Here is a 22,244-nt window from a genome sequence, read left to right on the forward strand (position 1 = left end):
AACTAATTTCTATTAATCTAAAAATTAATAATAGAAATATAAAATTTCATTCGTGACAACTATTCTTCTAATACATGATAGAGAATGAAAAAAAATCAATTTGTAGGTAGGATATGTATGGTGTAGTTTTTCCTTTAAAATATGACATCATTTTTAGAATTATTACGATTATTTGTATGAATCCATGTAATGTATACTTTTGCAACTTAAAACATATTTTCTATACGTAAAATTATTTTTGACCTATCTGGCATCCCTTTTGAGACACAACGGTTTTTATAATTTTGAGAGCTTAGGTTGTACAAAAAATTTTTCGAAGATTTTGTCAACATCCGTATTAACGTTCCAAACATGCCGTACAAATAAAAATTTTTTAAACTGAAACTTCTGTAGGCGCACTTTATACGGAGAGATAACCCGTAAAACAAGCAAGCAAGCCCAGCAAAAGCTGCCATGCACATATCTATATATATAATCTATAAGTACCAACCAGTGCGCTGACACCACTGACTGCAGCGTAGAGGGTCTTTTTCTCTCTCTCTCTCTCTCTCTCTCTCCCTCTCGCATGCACACAATGGTGCACTGCAGTTACTCTCTCTCTCTCTCTCTCTCTATATATATATATATATATATATATATATAGCCTCTCTTTATCGTACTTTATATCTACTACTGCATGATGGAAATCATAACGTGGTAACTGTAGTACGGGATAAACTGGGCCTCTATTACAGCTAAGATACTGTCAGGTAAATAATGTCTTACACAAAGTGTCACTTAATCTTTTTAAAGTCGTTAATAAACATGGTAAAAATCGTTTTTATGTTTTATTCATTCTTTTATATGTATACATGTATGTAACAAAAGTTTTAAGTATGTATAATACGACAACCTTACCTTTGAAAACAAGAAAAATCGCTAAAAATGACTTTTTTTATGTGTCTCCTGAAAAGGAACTATATGTTCCAGATACCTAAATATGTAGGGGTTAAAGTATGCCCAAAAATAACCTTGATTATCTCTTTTTCAACTGTATCTTAAAAAGAACAAGTAAACAAAAATTTTTTTTTGGTATGCCATGTTTAAAAAATTAATATAGACATTTTGTTAATAAGACAAATATTAATATAGACATAAATTAATATAAACTTTTGTCACAACATAGCCTCTCAAAATTAAAAAAACAGTCGCATTTCGAAAAGGGAGCCAGAGAGGCCAAAAATAATTCCACGTATAAAAAATGAGTATTGAGGTGCAAAAATGTATGTTATACGGACTCATGCAAACAATCGTAATAATTATAAAAATAATAAGCTATATCTTAAAAGCAAAACTTTATCATACATATTCTACCTATACATTGATTTATTTACTATTCTTTATGATGTATCATAATACTAACTGTTACGTGACTAAAATCTTTATTCTTATAAATAATTTTGAGATTAGTAAAAATTAGTTAAGCAAGCGTAAATTTTCATATTAAATTAACAATAATCATAGAAAACAAATAGCTCTATGTCTATTGTTATCCTTAATCTTAATCAGATACAGCGGATTATTTTACTTATATGATTAGGAAAATTTCCATTTGTCGGATACAAAGATTCCAACAAGAGTTAATTGTACGTATATGATGTCATGTTAAATGTTTGAATAGTACTTTTAAATAGAAGGAATTGTTGTCCCACAGAACGAGGCAACAGTACCTTCTTTCGACAAAATTTTTTGTTTTGTTCTGCATTACATAACTAACGATTTGTATATGTATTCGCTCCGTGCATCAGGTTGGAGGGGATAAAAAAAACGACTGCAGCGCTGTAGGTGAGCAAAGTTGGCGAACCCGTACCCCCATGAATCGTACAGTAAGCGGTGTCTTATATGAGAAAAGATATTATTTCATTTAAAGTAATTAGTTGAGAAATCGAAGGCGGAAAAAAAATGTTATTTAGCCAAACCGGGTCTATAATACGGATAAATAATTTTGCTAGGTACTTCAAATCGCCCGAAATTTTAAATAATGGGTTATTAAATATCATCTGTCATATAGTACACAACACACATACTTATCTGTAATGTTGTATACGTGAGAGCAAGAACTCCAAGCAGTCGACATAGGCTGCCGTTAGCTGTATAATCTGAATCAGTGTTTACGTTTACAAAGTAACGAAATGCGTACGAGACAGTGCTGCGTTGTTAATTGCAACAAGAAAGAAAAGCAGGGGATAGTGCTGTATAAATTCCCAAGTAGACCCCATGAAACAAAACAGAAGAAGCTGTGAATTAGGGCAGTTAGGAGACTAAAGTTTGTACCTAACCTACGGATTTAAGCTGACAGATGTTTGTCTCACAACATAGCAATGGATCAGATGACCGACTCCTTTATTTACATATTTCTGTAAGTAGGCAACGTGCCCACTCTCTACTAATTTTTTAGCTTTTTTCAGCGTTTCATTATTAAAAACTATGTTGCAACTTACACTTTTAAAGCCTGTTTGGATAATCATATCCATTTTTTAGGGTGCTGATGTTTACGCGATAGCAGTATGTACGTCTTATTCAATAATTAATACTTTCTCCTATAAGCGACAGTGTTACGATTTAATCATACGGGGGTACGGTATTGCGCAATTCTGACACCGAGGGCGGCGCTGCGTGTCATGCTCGGAGCGAATTACAACATACATCGTAGTAAACATGGAAGTACTTAAAATGCGCAAATTACGTGTAACATAAGTAGTATATTAAAGTATATGTATACTATGTACCCACATGCTCGAATGAGTTATAATATTAAAAATTTTTACTATTGTAATGTTGAAATTTTAAAGACCTATTGAAATAAAGTGTACTCCAATTTTTTCAGTGTTTGTTATTTCAAGTTTGATAACACTTGAGTGCAAAGTTTCACTTTTGTCGGAGGTCCCGAGACCCACACCTGGTTTTTTTGAATTGTTCTTTTCAAGATACACTCGTAAAACGAGAAAATTGGACTTACGTTTAACATAGTATAACCCATTTCTATTTGTGAACGTTAATCATGTAGTTTTCCGTTGAAAAACTCGTCAAAATAGTTATTTCGAGAGCTCGTCACAATTCTTTATTTTTCAATCGCTTTTTTATTTTTATTTTCATCTTAAAAAGTAAATCTTTATCCAAAGTCGGTTTCATGAATTCGATACTCGGCAAGAACCATCAGAAAAAATCTGAATACCCAGACCGGGAATCGAACCCACGACCCCTTGAGCTGTGTTGTTTCGGTGGCTAGCATGCTAACCACTGAGCCAACGACGAGCTCTAGCTGTATAGCTGAGCGCACAGCCAAAGCAAGCGACGATACGAGTTTTTCTCTTTTGAGTCTTTTTTGACTCTGCAACCAAGTACCTATATGCTATTGTGTTAAACTGACTTGCTCTCGCTCTGGCTTCAATGATATCTATAAATCTTATTTAATTTAATCTTTGAACTAAATGCTTATTAATTACACGCACCGACTTTTGATTTTAATACATTATTTTTTTAACTCGCCCGTACTCTTAACATTCCCAAATCCATTTATGTTTTTAAAAAATATATAGCTTTAAATATTTTTTAAGGTTTTCAGTACAACTTTAACCACTAATTTATTAATTTTACACATCCTAACTGCTGAAAACTGTAGGGCAAGCTCCAGAGGATATCCATGAACATTTGTGACTTCGAAAGGGTTTTCACGTATTCTTCGGATAGCTAAGATGGATAAGGCTTATGCCACTTCATGGATTGATTGGCAATTAAGGGTTCAAACCCACTTCATAGTAGATTTTTTTTATTTTATTTTTTTCAAATGATTCGTTTTGTCTTTATTGCTTCTATTTATATTTCTTTGTTTCGTTAATATATATATATATATATATATATATATATATATATATATATATATTTACGACAAAAAAGCCGCCTGTCTACTGCTATTTACTTAATATTAAAATTTTAATCAGTAAATTAATTTGATGAACACAATAGATAATAGTTTTGTAAAAATTTTAAAATTGTTTGAAAATTTTTATTAAGGTGTGCTACTTTTATTTATTTTTAGACAGCCAGAAGAATAGTAATAAATGAAACAGTTCGATAAATAAGTAATAAAATTTATTCGGGAAGATTCTGAGACAAAACAATTTCCATAATACATCAGTATTTTGTTTAAAAAAAAAAAATAATAAATTTTCTTTGAGGGTGATGATTGTAATAAACATATTTTTAGGCTGTAGATTGTTAAGGAAGTTTAATCATTTATATTGAATGCAGAAAAAGCATCGTAATACTTTTAACAGTGACCATCAGGTGAGTGCAAGGGTCTTTTTAAAGTAAAAGTCAAGAAAGAGCCTTTCCAAATTTTCGGGCAGAAGAAAGTCTTCTTAAACTAAAAGAAAAAGCCTTTTTATGTAGAGGTACACTCGCACTGAGGTGTTTCAAGCCGGCGTCGATTGCTATAATTAAGCCCAACGAAACGTCGCTCAAGATTATTCTTCGCATTTTAAAGTTTTTATTTGCTTTTCACCCAGCTCCCGGTTGGTCATGTGCCTCTGTAAGAATCCAAACATTTATTCTAAACTGAAGAGCAAAACAAGAAGTTTAACAAAAAGACATACATGCCTTAGTAACCAATTTTTTTTCTTCTATTTTAAGGTGGTAATGTGTATATTTATATAGATCAATTACATATTTACACACATAAATGTAGTACCAACTTAAAATCGGAGAAATAAAAATTAAAGGTTCTTTCTTATAGTCAGTTTGAAAAGGCTCTTTTACGCCTATTACTCTGGAAAAATTCTTTATTATGCTAACGTGACAAATTATTTAGTGTCAGGAATTGTCAGAACTAAAAAAATTTTTTAACTACAAATTTAAATATTAATAAAAACTGAATCTGGGTCTATTTCTGTTAGCAAAAACTTCGATTATGAGTACAGGGGGATGTTGTGATATTTCATTGTTTTAAGACATTTCCGAAAAAATTTGTATAAGTATGATTCAGTATCATAAATAACATATTAAAATTTTAAAGAGCCTAGATACACCATTTTTGAGAAATAAAATCGCAGAGTTGGCCATTTATACACATACTTTTAAGAAGGACTTGCCGAAAAATGCACGTTTTTACTCATAACTCTTAAAATTTTCTTGCAAATCTTTTAAAAAATTAATATGTTAGGGTTTATTAAAGTTAAAATAAGTTTACTGAAATTGGAGAAGCCTAGCTTCACTGTTTTTAAAATATAACAGTTTAAAGTCCCGTTCCAACGTTACTAGAATACCTATGTAGTGGTTCAGTCCGAGGCAAAAGTTAGGTTAATTTGCAGTTTTTAGGGTTGTGTTTACTTTTCTGGGCATTTTTCTGTTTGATACACCTAATTTTTAAAGTATTTACCTGTTTTGTTGAGAATAATCACAACAAAGACATTTCTATCACGAAAATTCAATTTTGAAATTGACTGTACCACGACAACCCCCTCAAAATAGTATCAACATACACATTTATAGTGCAACATCTTAAAAAAATCTACAGTTTTCTGAAAAAATCGACCAATTATTTATTCTAGTTTTCCAATTTTTTCTTAAAACCGTGAAAAATTCAAACTATTATTGTTTACTGTATTTAAGTGCATACTTCTTTATGATAAATTAATTCAGCTATGATTCTCGAAAATTAATACGTAGAGCTATGAAAAAGGCATTTTAAAGATTTTTAAGTTAAGCTACTCGTCGTGAGAGTTCCGCGAGCTTTTTAGTAAAAGCAACCTATGTCAAAAGGTTGAAGATACCGATAATACGACTGTTACTATAACGAAAAAAAAAAAAAAAATTAGCTGCCTTGCGTTGTATGGCTAGAAGTGGTTTTTGATGGTCTATCTTATCAACTACAAACAATCGAATAAATTTATACGACTCATTGTGCGTTGCATACAATGCAAAGTTAATTGATCGATTGCGATAATTAAAAGAGCAATTTAAATTGTGAAATTTTAATATTTTGTATGGTTTAATATCTATAAAAATATACATAGTGCCACCTTCAAAACAGAGGAAAAAAAATTTTTGTTAACTGAATATGATTTACGCACTGTCAAAAAATTTTGGTAACTATTTCTGAAAAATTACAATAACAATTTATTGTTGGTGAAAAGGTTAATTGTTTATAATACAGTAAACAACTTTTTTTTTAAATCCATACTCCGAGTTACAAATGGTTGAAACTAATATGTCTTAAACAAAAAAAGCTTTGTTCAGTCTCTGTAAGACTCTTTAATCTAAAATACGCACTATTTATAAAGACTAAAGAATCTACTTTCATGTTTGTACGTATATGTGGAGAACGAATTTAGTCAATGCAATAACCACAAGGTATTGATAGGGAATGTAAATAGAAGCTCAAAAATATAATATATGTACGTAGATAAATATTCACGTATAATTGAATGTAAGTTGCACTTTACTGGTAATGATCATATTTGATATAATCGTAGTAAAAGTATGAGTTTTCTTCTGCCTACGGCTTTTTTAGGTCGTGAAAAGGATGTTCATAATTTCTTAGGAGTTTAAAATACACAAATTATGTTGCAATCTTTAAAAGTTATTTTAGTATTATAAAATTATGGAATTGCCTTGCTAACAATTTATTTTGATGTTTCCGAAAAATAATGTTGACGACACGTGTGTGTGTATATATATATATAATCGAAACATAAAAATATAAATAGAAAAAATGAAGACAAAACGATAAATTAAATTTAAAAAAGATAAAAAAAATCTACTATGAAGTGGGTTTGAACCCTTAATTGCCAAACAATCCATGAAGTGGCATAAGCCTTGTCTATCTTAGCTATCCGAAGAATACGTGAAAACCCTTTCGAAGTCACAAATGTTCATGGATATCCTCCGGAGCTTGTCCTACAGTTGGCAGCAGTTAGGATGTGTAAAATTAATAAATTATTGGTTAAAGCTGTACTGAAAACCTTAAAAAATATTTGAAGCTATATATTTTTTAAAAACATAAATGGATTTGGGAATGTTAAGAGTACGGGAGAGTTGAAAAATAATGTATTAAAATCAAAAGTCGGTGCGTGTAATTAATGAGCATTTAGTTCAAAGATTTCATTAAATAAGATTCATAGATAACATTGAAGCCAGAGCGAGAGCAAGTCAGTTCAACACAATAGCATACTGGTACTTGGTTGCAGAGTCCAAAAAGACTCAAAAGAGAAAAACTCGTATCGTCGCTTGCTTTGGCTGTGCGCTCAGCTATACAGCTATATAGCCGACATTTCCACTCCTCTCCTTGTAGGCGCACATTCGGTATACCCCTTCCACGCGTCTCCAAAATGTGCGCCTGTATGGACATTTCCACGTAAATGCACTCTTCTCATACCCCTACCATGCTTCCTATTTATCTCTGCTTGTTACTGTAGCGATATATGCAGCGTTGCGTTTGCGTAGGTACATCGTGCATCTCCATCTGCACTGCAAGATTATGATTTCTAGGTTAGGTAAGATAAAGCACGTACCTAGGGATCCAAACGGGGTATTCGATATCTCGCTCAAGTAAGCAGTTTTGTCGATAATCCCTAAACTACGCATGCGCATTATCGTTATTTTTGGTTATTTTATAGGAATTATTGAAAAAACTGCTTACTTAATCGAGATATCGAATGCCTCGCAGCGTTAGATTAGGTGGATTCAATATCGGAACTTTTTCCCTAGATCGTATATATAGCTATACGATCTAGGGAGAATGTTCTGTCGAGCAGACAGCACAGCAGTAAAGGGGCATTGCGAAAGACAAGCGGAAATTAAAAATTGTAATATTAATAACACAAGTGCCTATCACCCAATGACCTGGGGCGCTAACTGGCCTCTCTATTAAATAATAAAGTATTAATTATTAACACAATCACCTATCCCCCGATGACCTGGGACGCTTACTGGTCGCGTTATTAAACAATATATATTATTAATTAATAGCACAACGGTCATCAGGGTTCTTGTGCTGTTAAATAATATTTTATTATTTAATAGAGAGGCCAGTAAGCGCCCTGGGTCATCGGGTAACAGGCGCTGGCGCTTTAAATTAATAATATATATCGTTTAATTAAGCGAACAGTAAGCGCCCCGAGTCACTTGGTGATAGACCCTTGGGTTATTAATTAACCTTTTATTAATTTATGCAGTGGCAGGTGAGCACCGTGGGTCATTGGGTGACAGGCGCTTGTGTTATTAATCAATAATAGATATCGTTTAATAAAGCGACCAGTGAGCGCCCCAGGTCATCGGGTGATAGGCGCTTGTGTTAATAATTATTATTTTATCATACAATAGTGTAGCCAGTTAGCGCCCCGGGTCATAGGGTAATAGGCGCTTCTGCTATTGATTTATATATTATTATTTCACAGAGTGGCCAGTAAGCACCCTGGGTCATCGGTTGATAGGCGCTTGTGATAATAATTAATATATTATTATTTAACAGAGTGGCCAGTAAGCACCCCGGGTCATCGGGTGACAGGTGCTTGTGTTAATAGTTGATACTTTATTATTTAATAGAGAGGCCAGTTAGCGCCCCGGGTCATTGGGTGATAGGCACTTGTGTTATAATATTACAATTTTTAATTTTTGCGCGTCTTTGGCAATAATGGCAATGCCCTTTCACTGCTGTGCTGTCTGCTCGACGGAACATTCTTCCTAGATCGTATATCTATATATACGATCTAGGGAAAAAGTTCCGATATTGAATCCGCCTAACCCAACGCTGATGCCCCGATCAGACCCTTATAGGATCCTTGTTCCTGATGTCGTACTCGGATTCAGAGAAAATGGAATTTTGGGAAGAATCGCTTTCGCATACGCGCTCGCTTCATATTTAACTCTCTTTTTGATCACTCTAAACAATTTGTTGCAACTAGATATCGACAACGAGATAATGAAGTGTAAGTACTATAAAAACCATTGTCTGATGTCAACACATATGATCTAAGCAACAAAGTACTAATTAAAAGAATGCACTTTTTCATGCTAAAATAATTTTTTGTTATGTCTCATTATGAAATAAATCTATAGAAATTTTTTTTTTTTCACTATTAAGTACAACTATATTAACTATATTAGAGACAGGGGTATAATGGTCATAACTATAACAATGACTACAGAAACCAATTTAATTTTTATTAATATCAGTATCATTTGTACCACCTGCTTACAACTATCATATTAATAGCTTTTTAATATACAATAATAATGACATTTTATAATATTCGAAATTGTCCCATTGGGGTGACCATTAGAATGGTGCGTCAAATAAAACATGTTTACAAGTACTTAGGGTTATTTTTGAAAACTAGATAAATTTTTCATTTTTAAGAAAATTATATATAACACTTTTCAACATATGTGCTTATCTGTACACGATCTAAAAGTATCACCAACGAACAACCTTAAGTGCTATAAAATCAACTCTAGAATGTTTTTCAGTAGGAATACTTTACAGAAATTTTGGGTTCAATCTTGAGTCAGTTTTTGTCGGAAGGTAGTAACCAGAGATCACAGATGAAACCTTGCATAATGGTCATAGGCAGGGTAAGAATCATTGATTGATGGATTTTGATAATTATAGAACAACCATTGTAATCCCAATTAAATTCTAATATAATTTCAGTACTCAGCTGAACATCTAATAAGAGGTTAACATAATATTTAAAGGTAGAAAAGAGCTATTAAAATTTAAAACTCGAGAAGTCACATAATCATTTTTGAAACGATAAAAATAATGATAGAAATGATATTTAAAAAAAATGTACAAAATGTTTTTGTACGCCTACAAACCATTGTGACCCGACTTCTCTACAATATTTGCCTAACAATTAACTTAATTATAGCATAGTAAGCAAAACCTTTTAGCAGCATGTAGTTTTTGAAAATTTTTAAGCGATCACTTTCTGAAACACTACAGTAGATTTGTGGCTTCAAGCCCTACAAAATTACAGCATTACATTTACACAAAAAATAATTGAATCCATAGTTAAACAATAATCGCTGGCGTGCGTCTTACATATATGTTTAATGTGATATGCTTAGGCTGCCGTCACATGGAGAGCGATAGCTAACCTACTCTCCTGCAGGCTACATCACATCCATAGATATATTATAAGGCTCCGGGCACATGGATAGCGTAACGCGTACCGCGTAACCTTTTGAGCCCGTAAGAGTAAGAGAGAGGGGAAACACGCGAACCTCTCTCTCACTCTCATAAGCACAAATCCTTACGTGGTACGCGTTACGCTCTCCACGTGTCCACAGCCTAAGGCTGCATTCCGCAATCCGCAAACGCTTTCAGCAGCAGCGTTGGGTTAGGCGAATTCAGAGTGTTATCCGTAATCGCCGCCAGCAGTTAATTATGTAAGACGTGACAACGTTGCGTGGTTGGGGGCGCTACTGTCGATTTACTGGTGATGTGATCCGCAATTCCGCCAGCAGTAAAGCAGACAGTGACGGTCTACTTGCTCTTTTTCATGACATTTTTTGATTGTAAACAAAGCATATTGTGCTAGACATAAACAAACACGCAAACCAAAAAAAATAGTTACAAGTGCCAAAAAAAAAAAAATGGAAATAACAGCTTTACTGCTAGCGGGATTGCGCGGGATCACAGCAAAAATGTCACGAAAAAGATTAAGTAGACCGACGTTGTCTGCTTTACTGCTTGCGGGATTGCGGATTACACCCTAAACGTCGGAACTTTTTCCCTAGATCGTATATATATCTATACGATCTAGGAAGAATGTTCCGTCAAGCAAACAGCACAGCAGTGAAGGGGCCTTGCCAAAGACAGGCGAAAATAAAAAATTGTAATATTAATAACACAAGTGCCTATCACCCAATGACCCGGGGTGCTTACTGGCCACTCTGTAAAATAATAAAATATTAATTAATAGCACAAGTGCCTATTACCCTACGACTTTCCTTTCTTTGAGTATAACCCCGGTTAATTTGTGGTGGTAACAATCGGCGAAGAATATTATCTGTACCAAAGAAACTCTAAGATTAGGAACCAACACACAAACAATGATAGTGTTTATATGTCAGAGGGCGGGTTCGTTGCCCTGTGTAAAAGAGCGAAATTGCTCAGATAGCCAAATATATACAATACTTAAAAATAATTATTATCAAGTTTCAAAATTTATCTATTGAATAATTAATTAATTCCTGCACCATATACAGCAATTGTTTATTGATTATTACTTTATTGAATTCTCCTGAATATTCCCTTAATTTAATTCATTTAATAATTTAATATCTTTTTCAACTTATTCAATATTTTTCTAATCTAATATCTTTTTTATTTTATTCCTGTCCCTTTTTGAGGTCCAGATTTTATTCTCAGTTTATGTAAACGATTTAAAATCTTAACAGCTATTTTTCTAGTTTTTATTTTAAACTATAAAAAGGAACTTGCAATCTTACGTGGAGGGGAAGGTTTGCTCAAATAAGTACAATTAATTTATTTTTAATTATCTTATATTTATTTAATCATATAATTCTAAGTAAATTATATCTTCAATTTTTACATGTATAAATTGTATTTGAGTAATCGCAATCATTTACGTTAATAATAAAAAAAAAATATATAATATACTCGATAATTTACTTAAAAATTTATCCGCCCTTTTAATGGAGAATTTCACATAAATAACAATTTGAATTTTCCCTTCTTAATATCTCTGCTTAAACACGTTAGGTTAGACTAATACGAATTTTTATTACAACCGCGGAAAGTTAGTGTTAGGTAACTACATATCCGACCAAGTCACGTAAGGTTAGGTCGTTCTCAGGGCCCTTGGGTGTCTTGAGCACTGCTCAAGTTGTCGACCCAGGAACTTCGCCTAAGAACGTGGTCGCTAACCCCAGTGCCTCGACTACTTGGGGATGCGCCGTCTCCACGCTTAAAGCGGTCGAGCACCGTAAGTCCAAGTAGATACCGGTTAGTGGAAGTGTTACCTGTTGATGGTGTACACACTTACTTTTCAGTTATCGGCCTTCGTACTTCGTCTTTTTCTCTCCCTTCGTGCTCGTCGCGGTATTGTACCAATGCACAGGAAAGTTCCAGGTCTGGGTGAGCAACGGATATACCGCGTCCCAGGCTCGCTGAAAGAGGAACTATCTTGCATTGCGCACTGGTGCCTTTTATGCTAACGTTATATCCTTTTGAGTAGCAGGTTTTCTCTTCTTTGGGTGAACGCGCTCTAGCGTTTTCTTATCGTACTAGACGCATATTCCCCGCGCGTGGCGTTCAAATTTGAATTTTCAAATAGGAATTTTTTATGAAATGAAATATATGCATATGTAAAAAAAAATGTGTACTGTTGAATTGTCTATTAAACGAATTTTTTATTATAAGAAAATATAATAAATAGAAGAATATAAATATAAATGTAAAGCGTGTATTATAAACTCTAGGTAATAGAAGTGCCCCCTTTCAACCCAATGACCTGGGGTGCTTACTTGCCACTGTATAAATTAATAAAAGGTTAATTAAAAACCCAAAAGCCTATCACCAAGTGACCCGGAGCGCTTACTGGTCGCGTTATTGAACGATATATATTATTAATTAATAACACAAGCACCTGTCACCCGACGACCCAGGGTGCTTACTAGCCTTTCTATTAAATAATAAAATATTAATTAACAGCACAAGCACCTATCACCTGATGACCGTTGTGCTATTAATTAATAATACATATCGTTCAATAAAGCGACCAGTAAGCACCCCGGGTCATCAGGTGATAGGCGCTTGTGTTGATTAATACTTTATTATTTAATAGAGAGGCCAGTTAGCACCCCGGGTCATTGGGTGATAGGCACTTGTGTTATTCATATTACAATGTTTAATTTTTGCGCGTCTTTGGCAATAATGGCAATGCCCTTTCACTGCTGTGCTGTCTGCTCGACGGAACATTCTTCCTAGATCGTATATGAATACACATGTACGTTAACTGATAAATGATTACCAATTTTTCGTCAGTTTTTCTGTGTGAAAATTTACGAATTGTACGTTTGGTCACTGAAACAACTGGAATGAAAATATTAAAATAAAAAATATATATTGTTTTACGCGTTTCTTGATGTTAATATGCTTTATATTTTTAAAGCTTTTTAAATTCGCAGACAGACATAGCGGCACGAAGGAAGCGTTCCTGATTGGTCAATCAAAATAGATGAGCAACGCCGCACCTTATATTCTTACATAATGGTTAACCCGATCGGAAATTACTAGGCTACCTCGGTAGTTAGAGGGGGCCTAGGTAGGCTTAAATTAGGTTTTTTTACAGTGGAATTGGTGGGGACTAGGTAGGAAGGCTAGCTAGGTATCTTCCATCTCACTCTTTATTACAATGTAGCTGTAGCTACAATATATTAGGTACAACTGATGCGAATGACTGCCATTTCGGAGCAGTGTGTGTAAGATAATTAACTGACATGTTAGGGGTTCTCTGGATTTTTATTGAATAGTTTAAAAAATTTTTTTTTGTAAAATGAGTGAGACACTGAAACGATCATTGTCATTAAGTAAGGAAAAGGTCAAGAGATATCGTGCTTTTAAACATGCAATCGCAAAGGAGAAAGAAGAAAAAATATATGGCTCCAATATTCGTATAAATAACGATGGGTTATTGGATCAAAATCAAACTGCTGAGAACTTAAATATTTGAAATATCCTTACAGTTTTATTAAATTTACACTATTTTCTTCCTACTGTATTTTTTTACATCATTAAATACATAATTTTTTCAATAAAAAAGTTACCATTGTTGTAAGAAATACTTTTTTCTATTCTCCTAGTCTAAGAATTCATTTCCTTAAGTACAGTATATTATGCACACCTAGCGAGTGCGGTTAAGGAGTAGAGCAGAATACACACTTAAAGCATTTTCGGATTGGGTATGCAGAAAATACTCTAGAGAGGTTGTCAAGGTAGGGCCAAGCTAAGCAGCATTACATGATTTACATCATATCAATTACGCCATCTGCCTCTATACTTTTGCCTCGCTAGGACCTAGCTAGGCTAGTTAGGCTGCCTAGGTAGGCCCAAGCTAGACCTCCACTAAGCTTCCCGATTGGGTAATAGTTATAACAAAGATGCGTAATCATAGCATTAGCAGAACAACCGGATGACACGTGGTAACATTGCAGCAGAAGCGATTTCTAACCTTTCGTCAATTTATACTTATTATAAAAAAAAAAAAAAAAAAAAAAAAAAAAAAAAAAAAAAAAATTTTTAGAGCGGCGTTGGCTCAGTGGTAAGCGTGCTTGCTACTGATACAACGCTGTTCTAGGGGTCGTGGGTTCGATTCCCGGTGAGTGCAGATTTTTTTCAAAAACTGTTTTCACCGGAAAAAGTTCCTATGTAACCCCGGCTGTTTCGGGGCAGGTTTTTCCGTGGAATTTTCCTTCAGAGTAATTCCAGGGTTTTTTCCTTGCTCCACAGGTCTTCGGGCCTGGGTGAATGCGAAACAGTGTTAGGGCCTAATAGGTAGGGATTAGCCGGCCCGATGCCAGGCAGGGATCGCCGGCCTTACCGGCGAGGAGTGGCCCCTGAAACATGGGGCTTCTCCGGGGATGCTAATTAGCCTGGATCCGATGCTTCGGACCCAGGCTACACAGTGGTGAGTTGACCCGATGCACTTCCCCCCGGTGCAGAGAGTGTCAGCTTAACTGACAAGGTGTGTTACACCGGAGATACTTCCACTGTGCCCATGGTATGAGTTGTATGGTATCAATTAAAAAGTGAGGATTTAATGGGTGTGGCAATACACCCCCACACATAGGTGGTGAGTGGGTGGCCCCGGCGACTGGGCCAATAGGCTGTCGCGGTAACCCGATATAAAAAAAAAAAAAAAAAATTTTTTTCTTAAATAATTCCGTGTTTCAAATCAGCCCGTATGTTTCGACTGGCAATTGTGTAGTATAGGTTAGGCGTCACCTTTCTGCTAACCGTAGTTTGGTTTGGTTAACAAGCAAAAAAAAATTTTTTTTCATCGCAACATATCTCGGTGCTCGATGAATGGGGAGCATTAGTTTAAACAGACGAAAGGGTGGAAATTGCTTCTACTGCAATATTACAAAGTGTCATCGGGTTATTTTAATGATGCTATAATTACGCATCATTAATCTCACTATAAATTACGTAGGTTGTGGTAACGCCGCATGGTTGGGCAGCGCCACTGTCAACCTAGGGCTTTATCACGGCTTTCAATAACTCGCAAAAGCCAATTTTTTTTTCGATAATTCTTAGACTGCGCATGCGCTTAACCCTTAGAGAATATATACATGGAGGAAGCATTGTATGCTCCGACCGCGTGACGAGATGAGAGAGACAAAAGACAAATAGCAGTACAACCTTTCTCTCTCTTACATGCCTCTGATTGGTTGGCCCCCTTCCGTATATATAGGTATAGTCGTATCCACGAGTGGCGGTCGTGGGGGAACAGAGCAGATATATGTAACCTAAGCTCTGTAGTCTGATGAAAAAGAACTTATACATTACCAGAGAATATAGAATATATCCTCTTTAAGTATAGAAGGCCAAAGCGGAATTCCGAGCAATACACACTAAAACAATAATCTTCCATTACAACATAATCATAACAACAAAATTTGAATAAAAATTTCCAATTTTAATAAAAGCCCTCATACCTGGTTAAACAGTTTATGTATGGCTAATGACTCAGCTAGAATGTTTGTCTTCGATAGCTGAGCGGTCAAGAATGCTGCCTTAGCTTTTGCGCTCTGGGCTTCGGATCTGACCTATGCTTTTTTTTTTTCAGGTATACAGTTTTATAATACTTGTTTTATTACGTTTCGTTTGTTTATAATTTTTATATATTTTTATAAATAAATTTATTTTATAAAATTTCACACTTTAATAATATGATTTAAAAAACTACTCTTGGCTAATGCCAACAAAATACTAATGCGAGCATAAATTCAATATTATACTATTACAATACGTCGTATAATTTATTTTTTTATTGGCATTACTCAATGGAAACCGACGGGAAGGTGGCAGTATTTTTCATTAGGATAGGATACATGCAGGATAAAGAGCATATTTGATATTAGAACCCCAATAAATCCGTATCGATCAATGCAGTAAATAATTAAACAAATAATATTTACACTTGTAATAATAATAACATACAAAAAGTATTTACACATTTTTGCATTAGTATTTTACTGGCATTAGCCAAGAGTAGTTTTTTAAATCATATTATTAAAGTGTGAAATTTTATAAAATAAATTTATTTATAAAAATATATAAAAATTATAAACAAACGAAACGTAATAAAACAAGTATTATGAAACTGTATACCTGAAAAAAAAAAAAAGCATAGGTCAGATCCGAAGCCCAGAGCGCAAAAGCTAAGGCAGCATTCTTGACCGCTCAGCTATCGAAGACAAACATTCTAGCTGAGTCATTAGCCATACATAAACTGTTTAACCAGGTATGAGGGCTTTTATTAAAATTGGAAATTTTTATTCAAATTTTGTTGTTATGATTATGTTGTAATGGAAGATTATTGTTTTAGTGTGTATTGCTCGGAATTCCGCTTTGGCCTTCTATACTTAAAGAGGATATATTCTATATTCTCTGGTAATGTATAAGTTCTTTTTCATCAGACTACAGAGCTTAGGTTACATATATCTGCTCTGTTCCCCCACGACCGCCACTCGTGGATACGACTATACCTATATATACGGAAGGGGGCCAACCAATCAGAGGCATGTAAGAGAGAGAAAGGTTGTACTGCTATTTGTCTTTTGTCTCTCTCATCTCGTCTCGCGGTCGGAGCATACAATGCTTCCTCCATGTATATACTCTCTAAGCGCTTAACCACAATTTTACTTAAATTATCGAAAAAATACTGACTTTTGCGAGATATCGAAAGCCGTGATAAAGCCCACGTTATTTTTTTGTTTTAGAGAACATTTTTTTAAAACTATCAATGTATGAAGTAATTTACTTAATCATAATCAAATATCACAGTTATACTAACCTTTTTCACGTGATTTTGCCACGTTTTAATGTTATCTACACTTTCGTCCGTTTTCGACGTTACAAAGTTATATTATGACTGGAAATCTCGAAAGCTATTGCGTATATCAAAGAACTCAATTAGAGCCTGCTGTACTAACTTTTGGTGGGTTCCGCATATCCCAATCGTTTCTCAACTGTATCGCCATCTTTGCAAGTATCAGATATTTATTATCATCTTATCTATGATATATCAGCGCGTATACAATGTATGTACCTTAATCAAAATTACAAAGAGGAAAACGCTTAACCTGCAAAGTGTTTTGATCTTAACTTTTTTACATCAAAATAGCTTTTTAGTTTTTTAATATATTACACCATTTGTCACGTGGGAAAGAGTGACGTATTCCTTACGTTACGCTATCAAATTATCTACTTAAAAGTGCACAATTTATAAGAGAGGAGTTAAAAACATGGACAGTTAATGTGAGTAATTTGTGTTTTAGTAAAAAATAACGTTAACAAAACCAAAAACCATTTAGTTTGTATTTTATTTACAATTTTGATTTAGGTAAATACACATATTGTGTGATTGTGTACGTGCTGATAGATAAGAAAATATTAAATATATGATACTTGCAGATATGGCGCTGCAGTCAAAAATACAATTGGCAAACGATGGGATACAAATACGGTTTATCGGACGCAACCAGCATTGCTATTGATGCCAAATGCTGAGACAGTTCGTAGGCTTGATAGACTACAAGTACAGTTTCAACCCTGTTGTTGACTCATTATCTTATTCGAATCTCACGCGTTTATTATTTTAATTTTGAAATTAGTGTCAATTATTACACATTATACAATTTACGTCACTTATGTCATATTATACACCTGACGTGTCGTAAACTCAGTGTCGCACTTTTCACCCATCCCTGGGTCTGTACCATATAACTTTTTTTGCTTTGCAGGCCTATGTTATAACATAAGCCGATGTACTGAAAAATAGTTACATGGTACGACCCCTGAGGCCCTGAGCCTGACTCAGTTTCTCAGTAAAAATCGAGTTCGATAGGAATCGAAAGAATACTCGATCCAAAGTCTCGGACGAAATCGCTAATATCTATTTATATCTATTTTGAATTATTTTTTTTATTGTATGACTGTGTATTGTTATGCAGAAAAATATCATAACTGTTAGAATTAATTTTCTGATATTTATGACATCTTTTTTAATTATCCAGGTAATTCCAATTTTTTTTATTATTGATGATGGTTCTGTAACGAAGTTCTGCAGCTAATTCTGTAAGTATAATAATTAACTGTACTTATTAGGTACAATGCTTAGACGAACAGTTGTCTGATAGTACATGCGTATGCTATGTTGTAAACTTGTAAAACCTTATGAGTACATTTTAACATAATTTTATTCTTAGGCAACCGAAGTTAGTTTTTAATCAGTCACAAACTACAGGTTGGAGACCTTTTTCTTTTTATTTGAAAATACTGTAGCTTCTGTAGTAATTGTCTATTTGAACAAGCTAGCAGAAATAAAATCTTGGTATCAATTATTTTGATACTAGTTACAAAATATATTTAATTACGAATGTGAGAAATCATGCTTAATAAGTGAGAATATAGAAAAATATTTTATTGAATTCCAACTTCCAACTCGAGACTAGTGGTTAAAATTTACCATCTGCCTGCACGATTTTTGGCTTGGAAACTCAACAACTTTAGTAGAAGAATAGGATTGCTTGAGGGTTTTCATTAAGTCTTGAAAGGCGAAAATGTCTGCATGTTGACAAACCAACGTGTAATCGATAATTTTATTATTAATATTTATAGGGCTTCAATTATAGACGTAAGAGATTAGGTCCGAGGGTAGTCGAAAATCTCAACCAGCCACCACTCTTACCACAATTAAGAATCTCCATGATTCCCAGAGATTCAAAATATTTTTATCATATTCAATTCTGGTGAAGAGTTATGTGGTAATAAAAGTAGTGTGCCATGTGGTCAATTTTATAAATCAGCTGCCAAGACATACAATGTAGAAAATATCGATGTATGTAAGGATTAGAACTTAAATTAGAAAGCCAAAGCACTAAAGCAGCCAGCTTCTTAATGCTGAAAACCCACGTCCCCCAGTCGTAGTAGGCCCCCCATTAGGTAGGTGACGTCAGCTCCGGTGTAGCAATTACCAATGTTACCTATGGTACATGAATAATGAGGAATACACGGTAATACAATAATATTTCGTCAGAAAAATAACGAAAACAATCGTTGAAAACTTACAAGACAAATTTTAAATAATCCTCTCCAATTTTAACTTAAGCTCTTATTCCTGGTTAAACACTTTATGTGTATGGCCAATAATTCCCGTGCCACGAGCCATGAGTCTCGTTAATGGCTACACGGTGAAGACCCTAATGCATGCATTCGATTCCAGAGTACCAAATTATTTTTTTCTTGTAAGTAGGTCCTACACCTTTTCATTAATATATTAGATTTATAGCATTACTTTCTTTCAATAAAAATAAAAAAATCGTTACAATTAAAAAAAAAAAATAAATTTGATTTCATTAAATTTTGGTATTGCTGTTAACTAAAGCTAATAAAATACAAAAATAGGAGCCCGAAATAAATTGTGTCTGTGTTAATACTTTTTTTCATATACTTACCTAGTATTTTAAAAAAAGTGACTTTAATTTTTTTAATTTAAAATTTGGCGCAATGCATGTACCTCTTTATCAGAATCATCAAACTGTGTGTTAAGCTCAAAAATTGAATTTTAAACTCTCTTAAGAAACTAACAAAAACTATCCTTTTTTATTTTATTTTAATTTGAAAATTTGAAACTTTCCCTTAGAAGTACGAAAACGCACATTTAACCTGTACAAAGTTCTCCCATTCCCGACTATAAGGTATTTTCACTTGTGACGTCATTCCAAGATGGCGCGATCACTGGGTTTTTTTTTCAAATTTGCACCAAATGTGCAAAACCAGCTGTGAAATTCACGAGGACGTCCCAACTAATGATAATGCGTTTAAAAACTTCAGGTTTTAATAAGCTATCGAATGAGCACTAAATTTTTTACATCTTCACTTGGTAAGCAATGCAAAAAAATGAATGAAATTATCGCGGGCATAAAGTTGATTAGAAAAACATTTTATTTTTTGTGCTTACCATCATCCAGTTATAACGAATTTGAAATATAGTCAATAGCAATTCCCGATGCATTAGAGGAAATTTTTCGTTTATTTGCCAAAAGTGTAGTTTTAATGAAAATCAGTACAGAAAAAAAAGTACTGCAATCAGGCGGATTGTACCCGTCTACTATACATATATATATGGTTGCAAGCTTCCTCGCCTCCGAGATCATAACAAAGTCCCACAACCTCTGACGAGCTGTTAAAATTGAAGCAGTGTGTGGCAAAAACATGAATAAAAGTTGTTGTATAAGTGGTTGTCACGATAAATCTGTGAAATCTTTTTTTCGTATTCCATCTGTGATTTCTCCGGACAATAAAAAATACAAAAGTATCAGTGCAGAGGAACGAAATGAAATTATTTCTTTATCTATGAAAAGACAACATTATTTCGCAGATATATCGTGACAACCACTTATACAACCACTTTTATTCATGTTTTTGCCACACACTGCTTCAATTTTAACAGCTCGTCAGAGGTTATGGGACTTTATTATGATCGCGGAGGCGAGGAAGCTTGCAACCATATATATATATGTATAGTAGACGGGTACAATCCGCCTGATTGCAGTACTTTTTTTTCTGTACTGATTTTCATTAAAACTACACTTTTGGTAAACAAACGAAAAATTTCCTCTAAAGCATCGGGAATCGCTATTGACTATATTTCAAATTCGTTATAACTGGATCATGGTAAGCACAAAAAATAAAATGTTTTTCTAATCAACTTTATGCCCGCGATAATTTCATTCATTTTTCTGCATTGCTTACCAAGTGAAGATGTAAAAAATTTAGTGCTCATTCGATAGCTTATTAAAACCTGAAGTTTTTAAACGCATTATCATTAGTTGGGACGTCCTCGTGAATTTCACAGCTGGTTTTTCACATTTGGTGCAAATTTGAAAAAAAACCCAGTGATCGCGCCATCTTGGAATGACGTCACAAGTGAAAATACCTTATATGTATGGAAAAACAAGCAGGGTTTTGGTAAGGTTAAATATGCATTTCTGCACTTTCAAAGGAAAGTTTTAAGCTGTCAAAGACTGAGTTGGGATAAAACTGCTAAGGTATCGTTATCTACTCGATACCATGTTATTCAAAGGCTTTTATCTTATTACAATCGTTGAACGTTAAAAAAAAATAAAAATAAAATTGCACCCATAAGACCTGTCTTATTTTTCGCCCAATTGAGTACGTACATCTCAAGAGTCTCGTGACCTCTTGGAATCCCAATATATAGAGATAAGTATATTCTATAATCTCTGGTCAAGATAACAATTATCTTTAATCAAAAAATTGACCTTCAAAGAAATGGGCTTGCTAGACGAAAGCAAAAGTAAGCCACAACTTTGCCAGTTAATTTTTTTTACAACAATTTGTATCTAAAACCAAAGTTGCGGCAATTTTTGGATTTAATAAGGAAGGGACAATAACTTTTCGTGCCGCATATTTAACGCTAACTTTATCCATAATACTCATCTAAGATATAAGAGATAAGGCATTTACTTTTTTCCACTGCGGAAACGCAATGGTGTAGCAAATAAAACTGGTAGTGGGTATGGTACAAGAAAACAAGGTAGGTCTATGAGTATAGGATATCACACTAATGTTGGTATTCGATGTGAAAGTGAAGACAGCCAGCGCTCTAGTCGGCGATTTTTGTAACGCTGGCTTGAGAGTGGATGACTTCCGTATTAGACCGGGCCTAAACAGTGATGAACCGGGAAAAGCACTGTCGTGGAGCTCTGAAAATCGGAGAAAATGCATTTTTTGAAACTTTGGGAATTTTGTAATCGAAAACTGTGGCGTTTATGTATATACATTCCAATTGGTTTTTTGTTTTAAATATGCCAAAGAATCTGAGAATATTTTTTCAGGTCAAAAAAACAACTTTGACGAAATTGTTTACAAAAAAACTGTTTAAACAATACCGACATTCTTGGGTGGCAAGATGACCTGTCAGGTA

At 34.1% G+C, this 22,244-nt stretch overlaps 2 protein-coding genes across 7 annotated transcripts in view; one reads left to right on the top strand and one right to left on the bottom strand.

Moving 5' to 3' along the window:
- Window positions 1–17,119, bottom strand: part of Tango10 (transport and golgi organization 10) — an 85,213-nt gene extending 68,094 nt beyond the window's left edge. The window contains exon 1 of one of the 3 annotated variants that reach the window (XM_089589250.1): window positions 17,088–17,119. The gene's annotated coding sequence lies outside the window, so the exon portion shown is untranslated. Of the gene's footprint in view, window positions 1–9,858; window positions 10,144–17,087 lie in introns of those variants that run through there. The other 2 variants (XM_089589249.1, XM_089589248.1) reach the window with 2 other exon arrangements.
- Window positions 8,803–22,244, top strand: part of LOC106636440 (threonylcarbamoyladenosine tRNA methylthiotransferase) — a 135,302-nt gene continuing 121,860 nt past the window's right edge. Inside the window, exon 1 of one of the 4 annotated variants that reach the window (XM_089589244.1) lies at window positions 8,803–8,966. In XM_089589244.1, the coding sequence (XP_089445370.1) occupies window positions 8,960–8,966 (7 nt within the window). In that variant the 5' untranslated portion in view covers window positions 8,803–8,959. Of the gene's footprint in view, window positions 8,967–17,504; window positions 17,552–18,092; window positions 18,371–22,244 lie in introns of those variants that run through there. The other 3 variants (XM_089589247.1, XM_089589246.1, XM_089589245.1) reach the window with 3 other exon arrangements.

Source organism: Copidosoma floridanum, unplaced genomic scaffold (genome assembly GCF_036245765.1).
Source record: "Copidosoma floridanum isolate Cflo_tuat_1 unplaced genomic scaffold, Cflo_Japanese_pri ptg000008l, whole genome shotgun sequence".
Classification (NCBI taxonomy): Eukaryota; Metazoa; Arthropoda; class Insecta; order Hymenoptera; family Encyrtidae; genus Copidosoma; species Copidosoma floridanum.